The following is a 24,815-nucleotide window of genomic DNA, read 5'->3' as shown; positions in this document are numbered from 1 at the left end:
TGTAGACCAGGCTGGTCTCGAACTCACAGAGATCTGCCTTACTCTGCCTCCCGAGTGCTGGGATTAAAGGTGTGCGCCACCATCGCCCGCCTTGTGATTGGTTTTTGTTTCCATTAATTCTCCTTTTAGGGGCTCAGTTGGTAAAATGCTTGTCTTGCAAACATGAGGACCTGAGTTTGAGCCCTTGAGCCCATGTCAGTGCTGTGCACTTGTAATCCCAGAACTGGAGGTGGATTCCAGGGGCCTGCAGGCTAGCCCACTTGGCGAATTCCAGGTCAGTGAGAGAGCACCTTTAAAAACAAGGTGGATGGTTCCTCTAGAACAGCACTGGAGACTGTCCTCTGGCCTCCACATGTGCACATGTGCATATACATACACAGAACTAAGACTATCTTCTCTTCATACATTCACAACTAATGAACAACAAAACCAGCTACAACATGTGAGGACGAACCTCCTGGTCATGTTTTTCTCCCTGCCATATTCCCCCAGTTGTAACAGGTCATTGCTTTGAGGGGGCTACCCTACCTACTAGCTGTCAGCAACCCATCATCACCTTTTGCCATTTTCCTCTTACACTCCTCATTGCCTGAAAGCCATACTTAAATCTCGTAGTCAGGCCAAGGGCTGTTTTGTTATTACAGAGCTTAAAAACATACCTGGTACACAGCAGTGCAAACAAGAACTGAATGAGTAAATGAGTCCTGGAAACCTGTCTTTTGGTGGGAACATCTACCCATATGAGGCACAGGGAACTGGTGCAATGGAGAATCATTTACTGCCCCTCCCTGACAAGGGGTATAGACTGCTGATGTCCAGGTCCCAAAGACACAGTTGAAAAACTGGACTCAGGGGAGCAGGCAGAGTATCATACTAATGTTTTTAATATAGTCTGATCAGATCAATTCACATCACAAGGTCAACCTGGGCTTGCTCAAGTGTAACACAACCAAGGTACACAATGTCTCTACCTGAGGCTCTTCCACTTTCCTGGCCCCCAACACCATTGAAATCGCTTCCTGATCAGACTGGAATTTTTTTTTAAAATTTTGCATAAAACTATTTCTTCCATAGACTTCAAACAACTAGCCAAGTTTATTATGGTACATCTAAACAAAGTTTAATACTAACCCTAAAGTGTGACTGCGGTTTACAAAGAGCTCTGTGTCACCTGGGGTAGCTTTCAGTAGCAACTCACTACAACTGGTCCTAAAAATAACAAGAATAAGAATTAGAGATCAAAACCCAACAGCAAGTTGAATGGCTAAAATCAAGTAAGAAACTGGAATTTGGGGTAGATGTGTCCTCAGTAGATAAGCTTGTCCTGGCAGTGAAATGTTAGCTTCCAGTATCTCAGGAAGACCAGGACCAACCTCAAAGGGCTCTCAGAGGACACTCATACTATGGTCCATGGGATGCTGTAGGTTTCTGGCTTTCTTAAAAATAGTTGGCCATGAGAGGGCAGAGACCCAACTGTAATTTCCTTTTGAGGACATAGGAAGGGGGATGAGGAATGAAAGAAGTTGGGGGTAGGGGGCACCAAAACCACTGAGATCCAAGATCACCAAGAGCTGAATACCAGAAGCTCTCACTCAGAACTAGAAGAACCAGGACCGGTGCTGCCGGAGAGGCCTATGTAGTGTTTTCTGCCCTTGTCCCATACCTGGTCTCTCAAATATTTCTGCAGAGAGTATCGGATGAGAGTCTATTTGTTTCTAAGGCCATCAGGAGAAATGGGTGATGGACAGGGAGGGGAGTAGGGTAGGGGCAGGGATGGAGGTTAAAAATTAATAAAAATCTCTCAGCTCCAGAACCCAAAGACATCACTTCCCTCCACATTTGCAGCATTTCTTGGCAGTCCCCAGAGGCTGTTCTGTGGGGACACAGCACGTCTCACTTCCCTTCAGGCCCCATGGGCTGCTGGTCCACTTCAGGATCCACTAGAGATGACGCAAACGCTGACTGGACAATCTGAAATCCAAAGGACTCAAGAAGAGACATGTTCTGCTGGGGAGAGAAAGGTGAGCCAAGGGCAGGGCCTAGGTCCCCTAAGGGACCCCCGAGGGCCCGGACATGCACCTTCTGGATGTGTTTGTTCAAGTAGGACTTAGAACGGAAGAAGCTCCCACATTCAGGGCATGGGTACTTCTTCTCTCCGTCAGAGTCCATTTTGTTTTTAGGGACTGCCATGTCACAGGAGAAAGAGCCGTTGGCACTCTGTTTCTCTGGTGTCTTCAGGTCACTGGCGTCTGAGAGGTCACCATAGGAATCAGAGCTCTCAATCAGATCCTGATGTGAGCATTTCTGGCCTTCTATGAAAAAAAAAACAAAACAAAACAGGAAGAGATGAGGTCAGGCACTGGATCTGTCCCCTCCTGGAGGGACCATGAGAGGCCAGATCACAGGCTCTGGAGGGATAGTTGGCCATTAACTAACCTGGCAGAACCCACGGAGGTTTGGCTGGTCTGTCTAGGAGTCTAGAATGCCTATAGGAGCAAGATGACAGTGCCCGGGGCCACCAGCCTCCCTTCACTTTAAACTCTTCATGCAGATGTGTGTGTAGAGTTCACCATCATTTCAGCCTGCTCAAAGGAAGGAAGGCTAGGAGGGGGATCCCTCCTACCTCTGCCCAGAACAACCCAGAGACGCCCAATTCCTAGGTGCTTCCAGAGGTGCCTCTGGAGTAAAACTATTCTGATTACGATGAGCAGATGTGTCAGTGGCCTGTCCGCTGCACTAGGCCAGTGGCTATCCTCACAAAACAGGCAAAACTAGAACCATGAGATCCTCTACTCAGCTAGATCTTCCTGACAGCTCAGATAGCACCAACCCTTACATGAGGCTTTTACAACCTTTCCACATCTGCAGAGACCCTTCCAGGACCATACAGCCAAAGTACACAGAACAGCAACTCTGAACAACTCTGTCAGCTGGGTAGCCCCATCCATACCAAGAAATGCCCCTTACTGTCCTACCTTGCCTGGCCTACACTGGGGTCTACTGCCAAATAACAGCTTCCTGCCTGGGTCCAGAGAGCCATGCCAGGATGGGAGGTCTGTGATGGGAGCATGGAGCATGCCATCTCTACCATCTGCCATGCCCCTGGCGAAAAGGCAATAACAGCGAGACACCAAACAACATGAACCAAGTTAACAGTAAGCCTGGAACTCTTGTCAAACAAACCAACTCGAAATCAGAGGCAATCGGGTAGCTCATTTACTGCCATGCATCTCACAAATGCAGCCAGAGGCTCCTTGGAAAAGGCCACTTGTGGCAACAAACCACCGATACCATGGAAGAAGCCAGCCACTGGCTCCCACCCACCCATAGTAACAACCAAGGAGAAAGCGGTCAGCCACAGGTCCATACCATCCTACAGGGCAACAGGCAGTGGGTAGACCCAGAGTAATTCATCATGCAGTGCTCCTCTTCCGTCCCTAGGGCAACCCTGCAGGGCTCCAGACAATAGGGGCTACCCAAGAGGAAGGCTGGGGAAGAGGAGGCAGGCTGGATCAGCAGTACCCTAAAGCCTCACTCACTTGGGAGTGAGATACCCATGATAACTTTGTCCTGGAGAGCACTGCGATTCTTGCCTCCCCACCACCCGGCCCAGCGCCCCCACAACACAGTCTGCGCAGAGAAGCAAAGTGCAGAGCAAGGGGTCGCTTGCCTTTGTTGCCATAGGTCCTGGCGCAGTGGAACGCTGCTCCCCCATTCAGGATGGGTTCCTGGTGCCTGGAGACCTGGGGAAGGGGAACACCGTGGTGGGTTTTAACATGGACCTTTAAGTAGGAGGCAGAGGAGAAACCTAAACAAGACAAAAGGAGATGAGATCCCACAGCCAGCAAGAGATATCTCTCTGCTCCCCATGCCTTTTCTTTGGCAGCTCTGGCTAGCATTTCCTGGTCAGCTGCACCTGGAAGGGGTCCTCTCCTTGGCTCAGAAACATCCGCAATCACGTCAGGCCATGAGGTCAGGATGGAGAGTGCCACTGTCCATGAGTCAGCTTCTCTGGAAAGGCTATATTGAAGGGCCCAGGCCAGCCAGCTTGGCTCACTTGGTGCCTCAGTACCAGGTGATTTGAGTGATGTCGCACAGGCCCATGTCAGCTGCAGAGACCATGGCTAGAAATGTGGTCAGATAAGCATATGGGGTTCCAGCCAGCAGAAGCCTGCTTATTATCACTTACAGGGAAACCCGATGGAGACAAATGAAGTCCCCAAGGAAGCTTCCAGGGGATAGAGCATGTTGGAGCATGCTCTATTTTAATTTTTCCACCTTCAGAACAATAATTTAAGAACCGATTCCACCTTCTGAAGAACAGAAACAGGGAGTTACACAAAAGTGGCAGCATGGTCATCCCTTGTCCATGGTGGTCTTCTGGATTTGGTCTAGGAACATCTGTCAGGTTCTCGTAGGATGATCTCCAGGCATCGCAGAACTGCTCCACTTTACTCCTTGTGTGCCAGTCAGTTTAAGGTACGAGTATCTCAGGCTAGAAGAACAGGTCTTGAGCCAGTTTCCACAAATGTCACAAGGCCTTGCAAGGACGACAGCCACAGAGTCAGGCAGGCCAATAAAATGACTGACTTGAGTTTGACAGGGAGGAAGTGTGTCATCAAATCCCACCATAGTCAAGGATCAGAAAGGACCGTTAGCAGGAGCCAAAGCTTTTTACTATAATGCTCACTTAGGTCAGTGCCCTCATTTTATTCCTTTAATCCACTCCAGATCTGGCCAGCACATTTAGGTATTTCAGCTTCCATTTAAGTTTGTTTCATTACATTTATTTATATTTTTGGTTTTTTGAGACAGGGTTTCTCTGTGTAGCCTTGGCTGTCCTGGAACTTGCTCTGTAGACCAGGATAGCCTTGAACTCAGAGATCCCAGAGATCCATCTGAGTGCTGGGATCAAAGGCGAGTGCTGGGATCAAAGGCGTGTGTCATCACTGCTCCACCAAAGGTTCACTTTTAAATGCTCTTAGTGTGCGAGGGCCCAGCATGCTGCAAGAAGTACTCTACAAAGTTCCCCAAACACTCTACCTGTTGTAAATTATTATTTTATACTCATTTTACCGATTAGTAAATAAGAGACTTAGTAATTTTCATACGTGTCACATTCTTTTTTTTTTTTTTTTTTTTTTTTTTGGTTTTTCAAGACAGGGTTTCTCTGTAGCTTTGGTGCCTGTCCCGGAACTAGCTCTTGTAGACTAGGCTGGCCTCGAACTCCCAGAGATCCGCCTTCCTCTGCCTCCCGGAGTGCTGGGATTAAAGGCGTGCACCACCACTGCCCGGTGGGCATGTCACATTCTTAATTTAAAAGGCAAGACCGACTTTTCCTCCTGTTTTCCCAGCAGCTACTTGTCTACCTGTGTGATGGCTATTCTTGGTTGTCAGCTTGACTACATCTGGAATTAACTAAAACTCCAGCAGCTACGTATACCTGTCAGGGTTCTTTTTTCTCCCCTGAGACAGGGATTCTCTGCCTAACAGCCCTGGCTGTCCTGGAACTCGCTCTTGTAGATCAGCCTGTCCTTGAACTCACAGAGACCCCAACTCTGCCTCCCAAGTGCTGGGATTAAAGGCTTACGCCACCACCGCCTGGCTTTGTGAGGGATTTTTTTTAATTAAATAATTTGAAGTGAACCCACTTTTAGTATGGCTCTTCTGAGATGGGAAGATCCACCATTAATCTGGGCCACATCTTCTGTTGGCAGCTTATATAAAAAACTTGGAAGAAGGAAGCTTGTTCTCTCTACCTGCTTGCTCATACTCTCAATACCTATGAAAGGTCCAGCTAGTCCACTGTTGGACTAGCTGGACCACAGCCTGTAAGCCATTCTAATAAATCACCTTTTCTTATACACACACACACACACACACACACACTTACATTCTATCAGTTCTGTTCTTCTAGAGAACTCTGCCTAATATACCCTGATAATTTTCTTTCAAATTCTAGTAAAAAACTGCCCTTGAGCTTTAAAACAAACAACAAAAAAGTCCTTTGGACTTGTGCAATAGGGTTCATTATCATCACCACAACTGTGCGGTAATGAATGTGTTAGAATGGGCTGCCAGGAAACAGAGGGCTGGCTTATGGGAACTTTCTTTAGCAAAAACTCCTGAGGATAGCAGGTGGTGGTGGTCCTCAAGGGAAATGTGTGATTAGGAGAGTATTTCCTTTCTTAATACAGTTACTTCAAAGATTGACCTGGACCAGGTGCTAGTTGTCTGGCCTGCCTGGGGAGCTGTTTGGGCTGTACTTAAGTGCTTGGCCTGAGGCCAGACACTGGAGGACAGATATTCCTAAGAAGTAGGCTATAGCCAAGAATGGGTAGGCAAGGCTAAAGAGAAGAGAAGGAGGCTTTTAGTCCTACCCCTCCAGGTAGCATTGTAAAACCCAAACACACCCAACAGGACACAGTGGCCCTGGAAACCAGTATAAGACAACAGAACTTTCTGATGATACAATGCTACCAATTCACAAGAGAATTTTTCTTTGGTTTTTCATTCCTTTGGGGCCTCTGAAGTAGAGTGAAGCCCCCTCATGGCATGCCAGAACAAGTCTACTACAGTCAAAGTGAATGGAAAGAAAAGCTCTCTGTGTAGGGAGAGTGATCTACCAAGAAAATACAGCAGATACTCAATAAAAACATGCTGTATATTCCCAGAAACCATTCTGTGGAATATGTGGCTGGATTCCCTTGACTTTCTCCTGCTTGCGGATGGTACTACCTATAGCAAACTTAACTAGAAAGTGGCAAGAACAGACCCACAGCTGCCACTTAGAGCCCAGAGCTTAAGCATAGCAACTCAGCAAGTCAAGTGTTGGGATGAAACAGAAACTGAGTTTCTGGGCAGAACATATCTTTGAGGCCAAGTGTATTTAGCTGAAATTCTAAGCTCACCCACCTACTCAGCTTGATGTTGGGCCTCCATGATGGAAGCACTGAGCACACATGTGATTGCTGCCAGCAACTCTGTCCCTCTCCAGAAACAGAGTTTGTTATGGCGCGAGGCCACTATTCTTCAGTTGTATTTTCTCATCTGTGTCCCTGCAGAGACTGGGGACTGCCTTTTCTGTGTCCAAACCCTGGAGGGGCCAAATCTAACAGTGTATTAAGACTGCCAGGGCAGGAGAGTGGCACAGCACCACCTTGCTGCCCTCGTGCTCATCTGACAAGAGAAAGTTTCCTTTGTGTGTGTTTTGTTTGTTTTTCAAGACAGGGTTTCTCTGTGTAACCGTGGCTGTCTTGGAACTCACTTTATAGACCAGACTGGCTTGAACCCAAGAGATCTGCCTGCCTCTGCCACCCAAGTGCTGGGATCAAAGGTGTGCATCACCACACCTGGCCTCCACTTATGTGTTTGTGTGTTTATTTATTTTTATTTTATGTACATTGGTGTTTTGCCTGCAGGTATGTCTGAATGAGAGTGCTGGATCCCCTGAACAGGAGTTACAGACAGCTGTGAACTGCCACGTAGGTGCTGGAAATCGAAGCCAGGTCCTCTCGAAGGGCAGCTAAGTGCTCTTAATCGCTGAGTCATCTCTCCAACCCCCTCTTGTGTATTTTTGTTGTTGTTTGTTCTGTTTTATGACAGAAGGTCTTGTCTGGCCTAGTAATTGCCATTTAGCCCAGGCTATCCTTGAGTTCATGAGAATACTCCTGCCTCAGCCTTGTAAGTGCCACAGGAGCAGGCCACTAGGCCTGACCTCTTCTCCTTTGTGACAAGAGCTCGCTGTGTAGCATTGGCTGGCTTGGAATTTGAGCTGTTTTCTTGCCTCAGTCTCTCCAATGCAAAGATCACAAGCAATTCTGCAAGCTGAGGCCAGCCTGGGCTTCACAGTATGATGGAGGAAGGTCATTGGTTAAAAAATAAAGAAACTGCCTTGGCCCATTTTATTGGTTAGAACATAGGTGGGTGGAGTAAACAGAACAGAATGCTGGGAGGAAAAGGAAGTGAGCTCAGAGACGCCATGCTCCCCTCTCCCGGGCAGACTCGACAGCTCTGCTCTCTGGAGCAGAGGCCATCCTCCCCTCTCCCGGGCAGACGCACGCAATGAAGCAAGCCGCCAGGTCAGACATGCTAAATCTTTCCCAGTAAGACCGGTGCTACACAGTTTATTAGAAATGGGTTGAGCATCAGGGAACCCTGATTGCTCTTCAAGCAGATTAGGGAGGGTGACTTGATCGGGGGAGGGGGAGGGAAATGGGAGGCGGTTGCGGGGAGGAGGCAGAAATCCTTAATAAATAAATAAATAAATAAATAAATAAATAAATAAATAAATAAATAAATAAATAGAAAAAAAAAAAAGAAATGGGTTGATCGGGATATCAGAATTAGCCAGTAAGGGCTAGAGCTAATGGGCCAAGCAGTGTTCAAAAGAATACAGTTTCTGTGTAATTATTTCGGGGCATAAGCTAGCAGGCGGCCGGGGTGCTGGGGACACAGCCCCGCTGCTCCTATTACAACAACAGTAGGGCTAGAAAGACGGCTCAGTGGTTAAAAACAATCCTCTGTAACAGCACCCAATTTTGGTTCCTAGCACCCACATCCTGGCTCACTACCTCCTATAACTCTAGTTCTAGGAGATCCGATGTCTTCCATGGGCTCCTGTAGATACATGGTACACACGCGCGCACACACACACGCACACACACAATTTAAAAATATTCCAAAAAATGTAACAAAATATTATTGGACTAGAAGAAGATAGCTGTGAGTTCACCTGATTCAGTCTCACCTGAGACTATTCTGCAGTGCCTGGGACTGGACAAAAAGCCATGACATGCCAGGCAGGTGCTCTACCATCAATTCACAAGCCCAGCTCCAAGAACATTCATTTATTTAAGCCTGATTCCTTGGTGGCACAGGGCAAAGGATGACACAGAGCCCCCTCATCCTCTTCCACCCTCTTGTTTTGTTGGCGTCTGTGTGTTGCTGTCCGTTTGGTCTTCCAGAGGCGGCATCCAGCTTTTCCTCGCCTGAGAATGGCTGCAGCTGTTTTCTCTTCTGAGCACTCAGCACAGGTTGGTCCTGGAGGAGCGGGTCTTCCTGCTGAAGACTGCTCTCGAGCCTGTATCCACAGTCTTGGTAGGCTCTGGCTTTACTCTGTGAATGCCACACTCTAGTCACATGGCTTGTGGCTGGTGTTCAAGTCCTCTTTGCAGCTCTTGAGGAAAACTGTCCTGATGGGTGAACCTCGCTGCTGCCCCACCTGGGCTGCTGTGCAGTTCTTGCCTGAGCCTGTCATCCGGGCTGGACTTGCGGTTTTATTAACATCCTTTTCACAGCGCTCAGCTCTGCCGACTGAACCAGTCCAGGATAGGGAAAACTTGACAAAGTCCTTCTGAGGGTGCTTTTCGGCAAGTTTAGAGGTATTTGGAGGTACTCTCTGGAAGCCAGGTTAGGATGAAACGAGGCAGAAACCAGCTTTCTAAGACGCCTGCCCTCACCACCCCAACATTTGCACCTCGAGGGAAACGAAGCCACTGAAGCTGCTGAAGCCGCTAGTGGCTGCATTCAAGGCAAATCAGAGAGAGGTCTCTGGAAGGCACCTGGTTCCAGGACTCCAAGAAAACATCTACCCAGCAGTGTGCCTCACGGAGACAGCACCCTGCAGGGAGTCCTGTGCCTTGTACAAACCAGACTATCAGGAAGCAGCATCAAACCGTTATTTTACCCTTTTACAGTATAAGGAGGGGTGTCCCAAAGGTACAAGAATTCTCAGTTACTTTCTCTTAGGGTACTCAACAGCAACCCCATGAGATGGAAAGGGGAAGGCTCTTAATCACTTTTAAGAGAAGAAGCAAGGCAAGGAGAGCCCAAAGCTACATAGCAAAGGCTGAAACTGAACCCTGTCTCCTGATTCCTGGTTCAGTGTTCAACCCATTAAGTCAGATACTAGACTTACTAAAACACTGACACAAGAGGCCCCAGGAAACAACAAGCAACATGCCCAAGTGGCCAAAGCCAGCAGCAGCCTCGCCCCAACCTCCTTCAGCACAGACACTGCTTGCAAACAAACTCCCAGCACTTCCGACAGCCAACTCTACCCAGCAGAGCCTCAGGAACATGGCGGACTTCATCCAAAATAACACTGCTGCCACAGCTAGACACCACACAGGCCAACCTTGGCCTCCACGCACTGTCCTCTCAGAGCACCTTCCATTTTGCCTTTCTTTCATCAAGACCACAATCTGTTTGGAATCTTTTAAACATTTATGCTAGAAAGTTTTTGTCTCTTGCTCATCTCCAGATCCAGCCTCCTTCCCTGGCTGTTGAGTCTCATTTGCTAGCCAACCTCTGTTTAGTGTATTTGTGAATTCATCTATCCTGCCACTGTGGAAGGTGTATTTGACCCCGAGTTGGGGGATCACCTCTTTCCTTCTGTTCCCATTTTTAAGTCTCTTGGGCTCTTTTAAGCACCCAAGCCTCTTGGAAAGGGAGAGGCTTCAGACAACTAGCTGAGAGATGTGCTCAAAGCCTGGGTGAAGGCATTTCTCAGTCCGGGAAGAGTGGGCTCTCCACAAGATCAGGCCCATCCTCTAAAGTGAGGAGACAATGGGAAAATTACCTCGGTTACAGATACTGCAGAAATTGCTGGGTCCCTCGCTGTGCTTCTTCAAGTGATCTGCCATGTATGCTGCCCGCAGGTACTTCCCACACACCTGGCAGGGTACCTTGTCTTCGTGACAGGCCAGATGGGAGCGCAGACGGTCTCGAGTAGCAAAAGAGGCATTGCAGGTCTGAGTTCAGAAAGGAAAACAGGATGAGGAACAACAGACATCTCACACTTGGCCGAGTACACCAGGAAGCAAAGCCGTTTCTGTTACCTTGTGCAATCAGTCCCTTTAGAAAGCTGGGTGGTTCAGGTAAGGCTCTACTCACAATGCCAAGGGGCTGCCCTTCCTTGCCACAGTGCTATTTCATGGGATATGAGGTAGAATTGTTGGTTCTTTACCACAGACAGACAAGCTCAAGACATGACCAGTTAAGTCCTATGCTCCTCTACTGAGTGAAGAGTTAAGTATTTGTTCATTTTCTTTCTCCCCACCTTTGATTTTCCGAGACAGGGTCTCATACATCTCAGGCTAACCTCAAAGTCCATGTAGCTGAACCTGACCTTGAACTGCTCATCCTTCTGCAGAGTGCCGGGATCACAGGTGTGCACCTCTACATCTGCTCGTTCTTAACCACAAAGCACTGACTTGAGGAGCAATGGCAATAAGTGAGTTACAGTACATAAACCAGTCTTCCTGCTCCCTATCCCAGGGTTTCCCCTTATTGCTTTATTCAAAGACTCCAGTGTTTTTGCTTCATTCAAATATGACATTTGTCTTGGCCACAGGGAAATGGAAAAGGCAGGACAAAGTACAAAGATAACACTTCATAATATTCTTGTAATGTGAATTTAAAAAGCAGCTTATAAAATGATAGTGTCAGTTCTGCTAATGTGAGAATGGAGGAAGTGGGCTGCAGGCATTGAGGACATCTGTGCAATGTTATGGTGGAGAAGGGTTGCTAAGAAGAGTGACACCAGCGTGGCGGGGCAGGCTCTGAGCTCAGACTGATACAGAGACGTTGGTGTTTTGTGGCTCACGCATATAGCAGGCCCCTAAGGCAGGCTGTTACCCCTGCACACTCTAGGAATGTACAGCCACTGAAAGATACAACCCAGCACGACTCGCAGCTTGGCTCTGTAACTGTGAAGTAACGGTCAGAACCCACACCCTGAGAATGAGGATCTAGCTCCCTAGCAATTATCTCTCCCCAACATCCCTTCCTCTGTTGGGGCATGCAAAGGCTGGGGTGCCTTGGGGAACACAGAATGTCACAAAGCCTTGAAAAGAGGCAGACCCAGTGGCTTTCAAGCTATTTTGGTTCCATGGAAATGCCTCAGGGGCTAAAGTCAAATTGAACTTAAATTTCTTTTCCCTGTGTGTGCTTTGCTTTAGGGCTGTAAGAGAAAGCAACCTTCACAGTGGAGGGTGCTGCTATTAATCCGCTACCCCATCAGCTTGCCAGAAGGGAGCTGCCTTTATTTCCTGTTAGAAGTGGGTCTCGATAACCTGAAATCTCAAGGTAAGTGTCTGACCACTGTCCTCACATACACATATGTATGTCCTTACTGTACAGTCAAAGCATGAAGCTGACAGCAATGCATGGAGGTAGATGCCGCCACCATTTCCCTCCTCAACACCAGACACCTGCACCAGCACAAGCCGGCTCCTGTTCTCTGTCATCACAAGTAAACAGTGCTAACTTAAACAGGTCACCCTAGTGTCATTCTGCTTTTATGTTTTTCTTTGACAAATGTGGAAGCTAACATTAGATAGTGTACTTGCCCAAGGCTCAAATAGCAGAGAAAGGAACAATCTAAACACCCTGACCAGATCAGTCTCCAAGCCATCTTCCAGCTACACAGAGGTCTTTTTGTCTTGACCAATGTATAGCTGGGCAGACAGATGCCCTGTGAGTTGAGAACTGACCTCAAGTCTATACCCTTTCCGCTTCTGAAGGCAATACAGGTGCATTCTAGAAAGAAAGGTGTTGACACTGACCCTGTGTACTTGGGGCAAGGATGTGCAGGCAAACTCCAGCACCTGGACAACCTAGAAAGCATCTTGGCTATTCAGTCTCAAGGTTATTTATCATCATGACCCAGTGATAGGCCACAGTGAGAGGGCTGTTCAGACTCTGCCACCCAGGCTAGCGCCCTGTAAATCACAGCAAGGGCTCTCATAAACACACCTCTGGGGGAGAGGGACAGACATGTGGTCATCCAGGGACAAGAGCTAGCTCCGCTGTGAGAGTGTGGGTGCTTGTTTTCAATTTTTGAAACATGGGCTCACCATGTAGACCAGGTTGACGGTGAACACAGAGATCCACTGCCTCACTCCCAAATACTGGGATCAAAGGTGTGTGCCACCTCAACTACCAAGAACATTTTAAGCCTCAGAACTCAAACATGATCAGGTGGAACGATTGTCTTCCTCTTTCTGGAGAGTAAGATACCTTGTTTCTCTTGACAACCATTTCCCATCTTTCCTTTAAAGGCTTTGCCCTGTCGTACTTTGGTACCTAAAATAATGGACAGCTAACCCTAGATTATCCTCAAATGGATTAAATATTTGGTGATTAATTAAGCAAAATTAAAACTGAAGATGCAGCTGGCATCCTCTACCTTGTCCTCCACTCTCCTATTGGGATAAAGAAGGCACAACAGAAACTACCACCTTGATACACATCCAAACTAAAGTAACTGTTGGCTTTCCTGTTCAATTGGCCTCTGTGGCTGGAGTCCCCGGGCTTTTCTGTGTGTGAGTCCAAGTCTGGGCCAACCAGAACTTCTGACTGCACAGAACACAAAAGAGGCTAGTCACATGAAGGGGCTGAGGGAGACAGACCTTAAAGAGGAGACCCAGAAGAAAGAACTCCCCATTCTTCAGACAGGAGTAAACAGAAGGGCCCTGAAAGGAAGCCAGCCAACCAAGAGCATAGTGTGACTGCCTCCTGGCTTGAAGTGCCTACTGTGTGCTCAGCCAAGGCTCACAGTCTGCGATTGTTAACAGGCCTGTCATCACTACTCCCCACTGAGCCTGTCATGCTTAATGTCCACCCCACCACATTTTCTAAAGCTTTCAGTCCTGATTGGGGCAGCTGGAGGATGGGACCCCCCAACCCTAAGAGGCCTTAGCAGTCAGAAGACATAAGGGGTACCTTGAAAAGCCAGGAAAAAAAAATCTAAGGGTAACACATAAAGTCCAGCTCCACTGGCTTAGCTCCTTTGTCTTGAATGTTACCCCCTCCCCCATCCTTGTCTGACCAGCCTCAGACATGGGGTCACTAGAAGCAATGGAAGAGGGCTAAGACACTCCAGCCTCTTAGCTCTGGCTGAATTCCAGGCCAGGACAATGGCTGGGGCATGTGAACCAGTTAAGGAGACTCAAGCCTGAGGCTCCCTGCCCCTTACCTTCAAAAGGCTTTTCTATCAGTCTGAGTAACCGACCCTTTTCATTCTCTGTGGCTGAGGAGACCCCTGAGGTTTAACTAAGCCTAGAGTGTGACAGCCAGCAGCACATACCTTGCTGGGTCTTCAGAAGGTTCTGGCTACAGGGTCAGGTCTATGAGAGAGTGTGCGGAAGGGCAGAGGCAGGGCAGGAGCTGGCTCATACACCAAGGGACAATAATGCCAGTTGTTATAACAGACCAAGGACAAAACACACAAAGCCTCAAATGTTAGAATGAAAACTTTTATCTTCACTCCTGATCTCCCGGCAGAGTATGCAGGGCTTAAGGGACACACCAAGGGACCTGGGGGAGGGAGTGTCTATCTGCTTTGTCAGCCCCTAAAGCCATGTATCACAATACAAAGCTACTGGTTAGTTTAGTTCTGAGCAGAGCAGCTGGAAAAAAAAAAAAACCTCAACCATGAGCATCTAACTCACTAGGCAGAAATGGAAGCAGGACCTTGTGAGGAGGAAGAGCACAACAGCACAATGGACCCTTGTTGAAGCTGTGCCAGAGGCTTCTCGGGAGGTGGAGTTACTCCCAAGTGGGAGGAAGGTGGCCAGAAACCCCAATCAGTATGAGAAGTGAGGCCATGGAAAGGGAAGCACACCAGGGGGGGCTTAGCTCCTGACAATCACCAACTTCCAGAGTCACCCAGTCAAGGTTGCTTGCCCAGGGTATCCCCTGTCAAGGTAGGGGGAGGGGAGACAAGAGTGTTCAGAAAGAGACTGGGGAGGGGGCATTCAGAAAGGTGTTCCTTGCTAATCACTATTTGAGAGCTTTCAGCTGGGGGAAAGATCTGGGAATGGTGGGCAGGAACCATCTTGCTGGCTTCTCCCAAAAGCATGGTTTCCAGCCAGCCACCACTCCCCTCCACCACTCCAGAAGGACCCAGGCTAGCCTACAGGCCACTGAGTAAAGGCCCGGCTACCCTCTGGGGTTGTCCAACCCTGCCTCAGATATCCTGGCGGGGCTGGGCAGAAGAGAGCATTGCTGGAGTGTGCTGGGCTCAGGTTTTCAATGGCTGGGAAGGACTTTTTTAGAGAGAGGGAAAAGGCGGTATCAGGAACTGAATGGGACGACCTCCACAAAGCTGGCTGGGCAAAGTCCCATGATGGCAGGTCGCTAGGAAGAGGTTCCAGGGGCGGCAGGCCGCTGCTGCTCCCAACCCACACCTGGAAAAAGGGCAGAGAGTGCAGGTTACCCCCCCAGGCCATCGGGCACACCCCCATTGCCCTCTGGGATCCTCCTATCCTGCCTGGGGCTGCTCCGCACACTACCTGGGAATCAGAATGTGCTCTGTGACAACAGAGTCAGAGACGGAGAGGCAGAAAGCAGCAAGGCAAAGACAGATTCCAGCAGCCTGTCTTGAGTCAGCATCCTTGGGAGAGTCTGCCTAGCCATGCCTCTGTGAAGAAGGCTTACCCCTAGTCCTTGGAACTCTGCCCTCCTGTGCACATCCATTCCTTCCTCTCGTCTCCCGGAACCTGCGCTGGCCAACAAGTTAGAAGTAGCTATCCCTGTCAGAGACTATAGGAGTATCTCACGACACTGTCTTGAAATCAGTTGAAGACACTTGCCATAGCAGAGGGGAAAACAACCAAGAAGACAGTGGTGTATACTTCATCACACAGAAATGCTTAGAGGCCAGGAAGGAAAACTCATCTTCTAGGTGCCCATAGAGCCTCCAGACAGAATTCAAGCAGACAGGAGAAAATCCAGTCCAGCCTTCCGTATGAGATTCCACACTGGAAGAGAATGCCTTGCCTTGCTCCTGCTGTTTGCCTTGGAATGGGACCACCCTCTCCCTACCTCCAGCCTCTCCTAATGCCATGCTTTCTCCACTGATGGAACCTGAGTTCCCACTCAGCTCAAACCAGGGGAAGGGTTGTTAGCTGGGCCAGCAGAAGCCCTTTTGAAATCCCTACAGTTCATAAAAACTACTGGAAACCAGCAGCCAGGCCCAGCAAGGTGTCAGACTCACCAGGACAACACTTGTGGCAGTGTGGCCCACCAACCAGAAGCCTGCAAAGGCCAGGACAGGAAAGCTAAGCAACAGAACCAAGTAACCAAGAAAGAGGATCTCAGCCCTGGGGGAAGCAAAGAGGGCTGGGGTCTAGAACAAAGGAGGGCAGAGGGAGACACTGGAGAGACAGAGTGGGAGGTGTGTGCAAAGCAGTGGTCAGTCAGCTGGCTGACACAGCAGCCTGCCCATGGCCAAAGGCTTGGAGCACAGCAACACATTCTTCCACCCAACTCCACCCTGGTCCCATCCCTACCTGACACTTGTGAGGTCGCTCAGAAGTGTGCACCTGCTTGATGTGTCCATTCAAGTGATCAGGCCTGGAGAAGAGAGCAACAGACTTTAAGAAGAAGACATCAAAAAAGATGGACCAAACTTGGTCAGTCTCCCTCCCTCCTCCCCACCCCCCTCCTAGGGAGGACTCCACCCCAGCAAGACAAAGACAAAGTCACCACCCAGCTCTGGCTCCAAGCATCTCACCCCCCCCAAGGGGGAGGGGAAGCAAATGTTTCACTCTGATCTAGCTAACCCCACCCCACCCACTCCACCCCCAGTAGAAATTCAATGATTCCTAGGACCTGAGGCAGCAGCTTTAGAATGACACAGGGATGCCTTGCCCCAGCCTTTCTGGGAGGGGGGTGTGGAACTCATTGTCCAGACTAAAGCCCCTTAGAAGCTCTGCATTCCCCTCCCCCAGCCTCTCCCGCCACAGCAGCCAATGAATGCCACCCGGATGGAATTCAGTCCCCAGAGGCCAGGGATGGAGCCTTAAGTCCCCAGCTGGGCTGGCAGGCCAGATGCCCGCCAGAGCAGGTGGGCAGGGGCTGTCTGACCGGTAAGACTGGTTGGAAGTTGGGGCCCCTCTGAGGGAATTCCCTGTCCCTAAGCTGACACACACAAGGTCCTCAGGATTCCAGTTAAAACCAGCCTTTTATTCAATATTCTCAAACTGGAAAGAAGAAAAAAAAACAAAACAACCCAGCCCCCTGCTCCCAGGAAGTCCTCAGTTACCAAGAAGGCTCACTAAAAGTTTAAGAGGGCCTCTGCCTTTCATCTGTCGAGAACAGACACAGGACCTGTGGGCTCACTGGATTCTAGGGCCAGCAGGCCAGAGCGCGAATCAGATTCTAGTATTACTATTGCAAAACAGCCTTGATAGCCGGCTTTACGCCTCTCGATCCTAGGTCACATGAGGGGCAAAGCTGGGAACTACAGCTCCTGGCTGACCTACTCAAACCGGTGAAGGATCTGGGCCTCGGGAGTATAAGGAGTCCTAGACGCACTTGTTCAGGCCCTCCCTCCGCAGCCATTCAGGCGGGGGAAAGTCGAGGGAGGAGCCCAGCCTCCCGCCCCCAGAGGGGGCCCCACGCCTGGTGCCGGAAACACAAAGGGAACCAGGGGAGAAGAATGGGGAGGCCCAATGGCCCTGGCCTGAGGAATCCGGCCCCTTCCCGTAGGCCTCGGGAGGAGGATAGTAGTGCCCGAGTGTCGGAGAACTTGCCTGAAGGGACAGATGCAGCTCTTGGCCACACCATCTCTTAAACCATTTTGTCTAAACATGGCATGCTCTGTTAAGGTCCAGTGACCCTCCACCCCCCACAAGATCCACATCCCCAGATCCTTGTCCTGGCAAGGAATTGTCTCAAGAGGCATAACTAAGATAGTACACGGTAGAGTGTGGGGGAAGGGGCCATTCTCACCTGGAGAAGCCTTTCCCACAGCTCTGGCAGATGTACGGCTTGCCCACTGACCCATCATGGGACCTCACATGGTAGGACATGCGGTCTTTTCTCTTGAACCGCAGACCACACACCGGGCAGGAGTACGGCTTCTCCCCAGAGTGGGACAGCTTATGCCGGTTGAGATGGTACACGTCTCGGAAGATCTTGCCACAGATCTCACAAGCCACCTGCTTCCTGGTCCGGCTCCTCTTTCTGGGGCCGTCGGGGTCCTCGGAGATGGGTAGCCCATTCTCACCCAGCCTTGGAGGAGGAAGATCGATATAGCCCAACTGTAGGCTAGTGACGCCGTGCTGGGCCTCATGTTGCCGGAGCCGGTTGGCATCAGTGAACACTTTCCCGCACAGACCACATGGAAGAATGCCTGCTTCCCTCAAGCCCCCTGGAGACCCAAACATGGAGTCTAGCAGGTTGGCCTTCCTGGGGCGTCCCCGGCCTCGCTTGCCAGTCAGTGGAGGAGCACTGGATGCCACATTGGGGAATGGAGAAGTCAGCAGTTGGGGGGATAGGGGTCCAGCCACCATGGGCAAGCGGTCTACCCCAGGTAATACAGGCAGGGAAGCTTGGCCTGCAATAGCTGCACCTGTGGCCCTGGCAGCCTCTTCCTCGGGCTGCATGCTGCCAGCAATACCGTTACTGTTGGCTGCCAAGGCTGCCCCGTTGGTCATGTCCAAAGGGAAGCCCAAGTCAGAGGTTCCAGGAGGGCGAAAGAGCATGATATCAGCCCGGGCAGGGGGCACCAGGATCTGCACGTTGGACTGTTTGATGACTTCCTGGCAGATCTCGATGACCGACCTCATCAGTAAGAACTTGGCGGCCGTCATGAGCTCAGGGAAGCTCTCTAGGCGCACTACAATTCGGGACGTGTAAGCGAAGTCCAGGATGTCTCCGAACACTTTGGAACTGATGGTGTGCATCTCCAGCTCACGGCTGCCTCCAGTTCCGCCGCCCGGAGCCGCCGCCGCGCCTCCCACATCAGCAGGACCCCCGTCTGCAGCTCCGCCGTCGCCCAATTGGGCGCTGAACACAGACTCGAAGTACTCGCTGCAGGCAGCCAGTACGGCGCGGTGCGCCGGGAAGCTCTCGTCGCCCACCCGTAGCAGCACGTCGCAAAAGCGCCCGCCGTTTTTGCGTTGCTGGTTCAGGTTGTGCAGCATCTCCGTACTGTGTCTGCTCACCTGGTAGGTGTAGCAGCCCGACGGGCCGCAGGAAGCGTCGTTGACCCGCTCCATGGCCGCTGCCCGCTCCCCGTTAGTCGGGCCGGGCACTCGCCGGTCTCCAGTCCCTTCCCCTAGGCAGCGAGACGCCTTGCTCAGCGGACAAATCACACTCCCGGCACGTGCGGCCCGGTGCTGGGTAGTCCTCGCAGGTGCGCCCAGCGCACACGCCCCCTGCCCGAATCAGAACGTCTAGACCCAGCGGTGCACTGCCCCCCACATAGCTAACCCACCCCCCGCCGAACCCGGCGCCGCACTCGCTCTCCTCCTACCCGGCTCCTTTTCTCGGTCTACCTTCCAGGGGGTAAACCAGCGAAGAGGTGCGCCCCTCCTGCAAACGCGGCCACCACCTCCCCTCCCGCCCGCCAGGCGGCGCCGGCGCGCAGCCAAAAGGCGCGCGCGCGCAGGGAGGAGGAGGGGTCCGCCGCGCAAGCGCAAGCGCGCGCTCCGAGGCTTTTCCCGGGCCCGCTGGGGGCGCGCGCTGCGTCCCCTGCAAAGCGCGAGCCGGGGCGGGGGCGCCGGAGCAAAGGAAACAAAAGGCGAAGGCGAAGGCGGCGGTCGGCGCGCACGGGAGCGGTGGTGTAGGCCGGGTCTTGGAGGCCGGCGAAGGCGGCGGCCGAAGCGAGTGGGTGGCAGTGGCAGAGTGGGCCCTTCCCCAGGCCAGGCACGGGTGGCGGCGGAGCGGCGGCGCTGCGGCCCCAGGCTCAGTGCGTTCGGAACGGAGGAAAGATGGCAGCGGCTGCACTTCCTCTTGCACTTTCACCCCTGGGGGGAGGAGAAGGAGGGGGCGATACCAACAACACCCCCCCCCAGCTTGCAGAAAGAAAAAAAAGCAGTGAGCTCGGCGTGGGGGGTCTCGGTGGTCCCTGCCCCGCACGTGCGCACCGGGCTCCCTAGCCTGGGCCGCCTAGCGCCGCAAACTTTCCACTTTCTTTGTGCCGAGCACCCCCCCTCACCAAGCGGAGGATGCACGTCCCCCCATTCCCTATTTATACACCCCCCCTGCAGCTCCGCTCCCCCCCCGCGCTTCCTGCCCCCCCTCCCCACTCCCCAGCTCCGCCAATGTTAGCGCAGCCTGAGCCCCCGCCTCCCCACCCCGCCCGCGGGGCCGGGGGCTGCAGCCTCAGCGCCCCCCCTTTCCCGACCCCGACCAATACGATCCGAGCGCCGAGCCAGCAAACCAGCAACAGCGGCCCCTCCGCTGCCCGCCCAGAGTGTAGGCGAGCGTGCGGGAGGGGCGGCCAGAGCGTGTGGATCTGAGCCCCCCCTCCAGTCTGCCTTGCGCACCCTCAGGTCGGGCGGGCATCAGCACCCTGCCTAGCTCTCTTTTGATGGCCGAAATCCCCAGAAGTCGGCTGCGACCTTCTCCCGTTCTGCAGCCCTAAGAAGGACGCGGGGTCCCGGCCCGACGCAGGCGGAACCTTCTGCCCGCCTCGTACTGACCGAGGCAAATGGCCTGTGTGTCTGGATAACTAGGGAGATAGGTCGTTTTCCCCACCCACCGCTCCTTGGGCTTTGTGCCCCAGGGAGCAGTAAAGTCGCCTGCTCAAGGAAGCAACCTAGTGATGGCGATGGACAAGACGGACAAAACCAGAGGCTCCTGCACGTCCAAGCAGTTTTGAGGGAGAGTAGGGAACCTAGGGATCGAGAAGTGTCCTCGATCTTCCCCAAGCCAGAAGCATGCCTGCCGCCCGCCGCCCAACAAAATGCCGGGCACTCTGACCGCAGACCCTGCGGCCAGGCCTGAGCGCTTTGTCCCTAACCCGCCTGAGGATGCTACCAGATGAGGGTTGGACACGGAGGTTGCCTTGCTGGGGCCGCCGCTGAGCCTTTGGGCTCAGAGCCTGAGACTAGGCAAGGCACGTGTACCGGCGCAAAGTTCCCACAGTTGCAAGAGGAGCGAAATACACATTCCAAACTTTACACGGCTCCAAACTGAGCGCTTCCATTAAATGAAGCGGTGTCTGTGGAAAAGCATTCTGGGTATTAACATGCAAATGAACGGGCCAGGCTTTAAACTCGGCGCGAGGTTCCCACCACCGCGCGCCTAACTTGAGCCTAGCCACGCGCTCTCTGAAGCTTCTTGGCCTGGCACTGTAAGAGGACCCTAGTTCAAATCCTAGACCTGAGCTCTCTGGTTGTGTCTTGGTTCCAATTACTTGACTTCTATGTGCCAGTTTCTTAACCTGTACACTGGACAAAGCAGCATCTCTCTTAATGGAGAATTCACCCTCTTCAGACAGTACAGTCCAGATTTACTAGAGAAAATGATGGATAAGATTTGAGGAAAACTCCCTGACCCTAAAGAAAGATCTGTTTCATTGGGCTCAAATCCTGTTTTTGCCTTAATCTGTCGGTCCGAGCATTTTTGAGGCAGATTCTGGGAGCCAGAAGTGCTTGCTGTTGAGGGTTCCAAGAAAGAGCATACATACATCTAGTGTTTTCTAGGGCCCTGTTCTTTCTCCGGCAGGGCTGGGGAGCAGAAAGAGAAGGGTCTTATTTGTCAGCGTCCACCTTATCCACTTCTCTCCAGGTTAGAGGTGCATGTTTACATTTACATCAGACAAAGTGGAAAAGTGAGTGACTTGCCCACACCCACACTGTTGGTGGTAGAGTCAGGAGTCAATTCAGCTATGGGTCCTCCTGGCCAGGGGTCTGAACCCCGTTAGTGGCTCCTATGATTAGGCGCTGGATCTCAGTAGGCTATGTATAGAAAACTGATGCTGCCGGGTGGTGGTGGCAGCCCACCCCTGTATCCAAGCATTTGGGAGGCAGAGGCAAGTGGATCTACAGATAGGAGTTCCAGGACAAGGTTTCCTCTGTGTATTCCTTGTCCAAAAGAAAAAGGAAAAAAAGAAAGAAAAGAAAAAACTGGGTACCATATGTACCCAGAGGGCTCGCCTTGCAAAAGAGTTCTCAGGACTCCTCACCCATAGTGCTCTAAGGAAAACAAAGGATACAGCCCCATTTTGCAAATGCAGATTCTGGAGAAAGCCTAGTGACTCAGGAATTCCTTGGAGAAGTAGCTGGAGGCAAGGGAAGATACCAAAGTTGACCACGGAGTTGCTTCTGCGAAGCCAGAGATTTTCCATAACCCGGTTCTCTATCTCACCCATCTCTTGGGCCCACAGGCATCTATAATTTTAAACGTCCAGATGTTTTTATAGAATCTCAACACACGGCTCAGACTGGCCTAGAGCTGGCAATCCCCTGCCTTGGCTTCCTGAGTGCTACAGTTACAGCATACACTGCCATGGCCAGCTTCTGTATTTAACTTCGTGTGGAACCAGCAGACCTTTCCACAATGGCTGCACGTTCACACCTCCACTACACACCTTTTCATCAAACTTCCCCTCTTATGAAGGAGACTCAGAGGGGTTAAAATGCTTGTTCAAGGTGACGTGACACCTCTGGGTCCAGACTAGAGCCTCCCATCCTTTATAGCTCACCTACCTGAGCACTCATTGACTGGCTGAACCAGCCTGCCCGGTGACAAATGGGATAACTGTTTATGAAGATCTTTCCCCCTCCACTTCTGTTGACAGAGCCTATTGCCTTGTTCCCAGTTTCTAGGCTACACCTTGAAGAGAAGCAGAGCTCACAATCCCTGAGTCTGCCTCCTGCTGCTGGCCTATTGGCCCTTCTTCAGTTGCCATGGAAACTGTGTACCTCAGTTTTGGCTCTGCACCAGCTGGATAGCAAACTGAAGAGCATCATTGTCTCTCAGGCTAAAGCAGAGCTGTGGAGGTCATTCACTCATTCATTAGATTAGCATTGATTGAGCACCTACTAAGCACAAGACTTTCTTGTTTTGTTTCGTGGGTTTTTTAGATGCTAGAGAATACATTAGTAAACAAACTAGACTTCAGATCTTGCCACCAGGAATTCCAAAGCCCAGAGAAGCAGACAGACAAGAAATAAGGACACAGAAAAGTCTTCTCTTGACTTCTCTCCCCAGTCCCAATTCTCTCTTTGCTCGGACCCCCTTTTCCTGGACCACCCTCTGCAGAAGCCCAGACAAGGAAAGCCCCCATTCAGTCTTTACAGCTCTGTTCTTCTTGTCAGTTTTTCCTGGCTGTGGAAACCATAGGAATTTCAGAAAATATATGGGAGCAACAGGAAAAATTCCATAAGAACCCATGATATTACCAAGAGTTAAGAGCTCGGGGCTGGAGAGATGGCTCAGTGGCTAAGAGCATTGCCTGCTCTTCCAAAGGTCCTGAGTTCAATTCCCGGCAACCACATAGTGGCTCACAACCATCTGTAAAGAAGTCTGGTGCCCTCTTCTGGTCTTCAGGCATACACACAGACAGAATATTGTATACATAATAAATAAATAAAATAAATATTAAAAAAAGAGTTAAGAGCTACAAACCGGGCCGTGGTGGTTTACACCTTTAATCCCAGCACTTAGGAGGCAGAGGCAGGTGGATCTCTGTGAGTTCAAGGCCAGTCTGATCTACAAAGCAAGTTCTAGTATAGAGAAACCCTGTCTTAGAGAGAGAGAGAGAGAGAGAGAGAGAGAGAGAGAGAGAGAGAGAGAGAGAGAGAGAGAGAGTCTTCTGCATATATATATAATAGTTTTCTTTGGTTGCTGCTTATTTCTCTCTGTCTCTATCTCTGGTTTTTTGAGACAGGGTTTCTCTGTAGACCAGGCTGGTCTCAAACTCAGAGACCCACCTGCCTCTGCCTCCCGAGTGCTGGGATTAAAGGTGTATGCCACCACTGCCTGCCATTCTCTTTTATTTTTTACTTATTAGTTTTTAGAAAACTTTTTATTCCTATATATAGTGAACCTTGATCACATCTAATCAAAATGCTCTCTTTTATACCTACCCCCGTACTTCTCCCCCCGCATCTCATATCTTTTTATTTTTCTAATAATTCACTGAGTCCAGTTGGTGCTGTTTGTGCCCGTTGGTGTGGGGTATCTACCTGAGCATGGATACTCTGCCAGTGGCCACACCCTCCAAGAAAAATGACTCGGTTTCCCCCGGCAGCCATTAACAGTCAATCGCTCCTCAGCTAGTTTGGGAGCCCTCCAAGTCCTCGCATCCATGTTGGACTATGGAGTGGCTGGATCTCGCTGTGCAGATGATGGTAGCTGCTGTGCACTCTTGAGTGTCATGATGCTGTCAGGTCCAGTGGACAGCAGTTCACAACACCCTTTCCACTTTAAAACAAACCAAAAGGAGCTTGCTGGGTTGCCTAGGCCGGCCTCAAACTCAGTCTCATGCCTCTGCCTCCCAGATAGCTAGGAAAAGAAGGATGTTGGATTTTTCCCAACATTTTTTATTATTAAATTATCTATATGTTATTTTGTAATCTTGTTTCAAAAATGTATTTTTAGAACTAGTAAGATGATTTGGCATAAAAATGTGTTGCTGCTAAGCCTGATGACCTGGGTTGAATTCCCGGAGCCAGCATTTTGGAGACACAGAGCCAACACTTCAGGTTGTCCTCTGACCTTTGTGACTTCCTCATACACAAATAGATAAATTAATTTAAACCTTTTTGGTGGCACATGTCTGTAATCTTAGCACTTAGGAAACAGAAGTAGGGGGTTTACCCAAAAGTTCAAGGCCAGCCTGCTCTATGTAGTGAGTACCAGACTAACCAGGGCGACATAGTGGGACCCTGTCTAAAACATAATAAAAATGACAAACAAAAATGTGTGTTTTCCCAACACCTTCCAAAGCCCCACAAGGGCAAGGCCTGGGCACGGATAATAGCAGCTAATATTGTTGACTGTGCAGAATACTAAGTCTGTTCTTTGGTTTACCCTTTACCATAATCCCAGGAGGTACCTGCTCTGAT

General features: G+C 50.7%; 1 protein-coding gene across 7 annotated transcripts; it reads right to left on the bottom strand.

Annotated features, from left to right (window-relative positions):
• Positions 1 to 866: 866 nt before the first annotated feature.
• On the bottom strand, positions 867 to 19,985 carry Patz1 (POZ/BTB and AT hook containing zinc finger 1). 7 transcript variants are annotated; one of them, XM_075944052.1, is made up of 5 exons: positions 17,743 to 19,985; positions 16,299 to 16,362; positions 10,583 to 10,754; positions 3,671 to 3,808; positions 867 to 2,312 (listed from the first exon to the last, which is right to left on the bottom strand). In XM_075944052.1, the coding sequence occupies exons 1-5, from the start codon at positions 19,011 to 19,013 to the stop codon at positions 1,894 to 1,896; spliced, it is 2,064 nt and encodes a 687-aa protein (XP_075800167.1). In that variant the 5' UTR covers positions 19,014 to 19,985; the 3' UTR covers positions 867 to 1,893. The 7 variants fall into 7 exon arrangements, with proteins under 7 accessions (XP_075800167.1, XP_075800170.1, XP_075800168.1 ...); XM_075944055.1 differs by having other exon boundaries at positions 3,671 to 3,743; XM_075944057.1 differs by lacking the exon at positions 3,671 to 3,808 and adding an exon at positions 15,103 to 15,194 and having other exon boundaries at positions 2,174 to 2,312.
• Between the last annotated feature and the right edge of the window lie 4,830 nt (positions 19,986 to 24,815).

The sequence above is a fragment of the Microtus pennsylvanicus genome, chromosome 12 (assembly GCF_037038515.1).
Source record: "Microtus pennsylvanicus isolate mMicPen1 chromosome 12, mMicPen1.hap1, whole genome shotgun sequence".
Taxonomy (NCBI): Eukaryota; Metazoa; Chordata; class Mammalia; order Rodentia; family Cricetidae; genus Microtus; species Microtus pennsylvanicus.
This window is presented reverse-complemented; position numbering and strand designations above follow the sequence as displayed.

Bases quoted from the DNA above. Each gene is read 5' to 3' on its own strand.
- Patz1 (XM_075944052.1), bottom strand. From the start codon at position 19,013: ATGGAGCGGGTCAACGACGCTTCCTGCGGCCCGTCGGGCTGCTACACC. The intron at 16,363-17,742 runs GTGAGAATGGCC...TCTCTTCTCCAG, and splicing joins TGTGGGAAAGGCTTCTCCAG to GCCTGATCACTTGAATGGAC. The intron at 3,809-10,582 runs GTAATTTTCCCA...TGTCTTGTTTAG, and splicing joins CTGCAGTATCTGTAACCGAG to GTTTCTCCTCTGCCTCCTAC.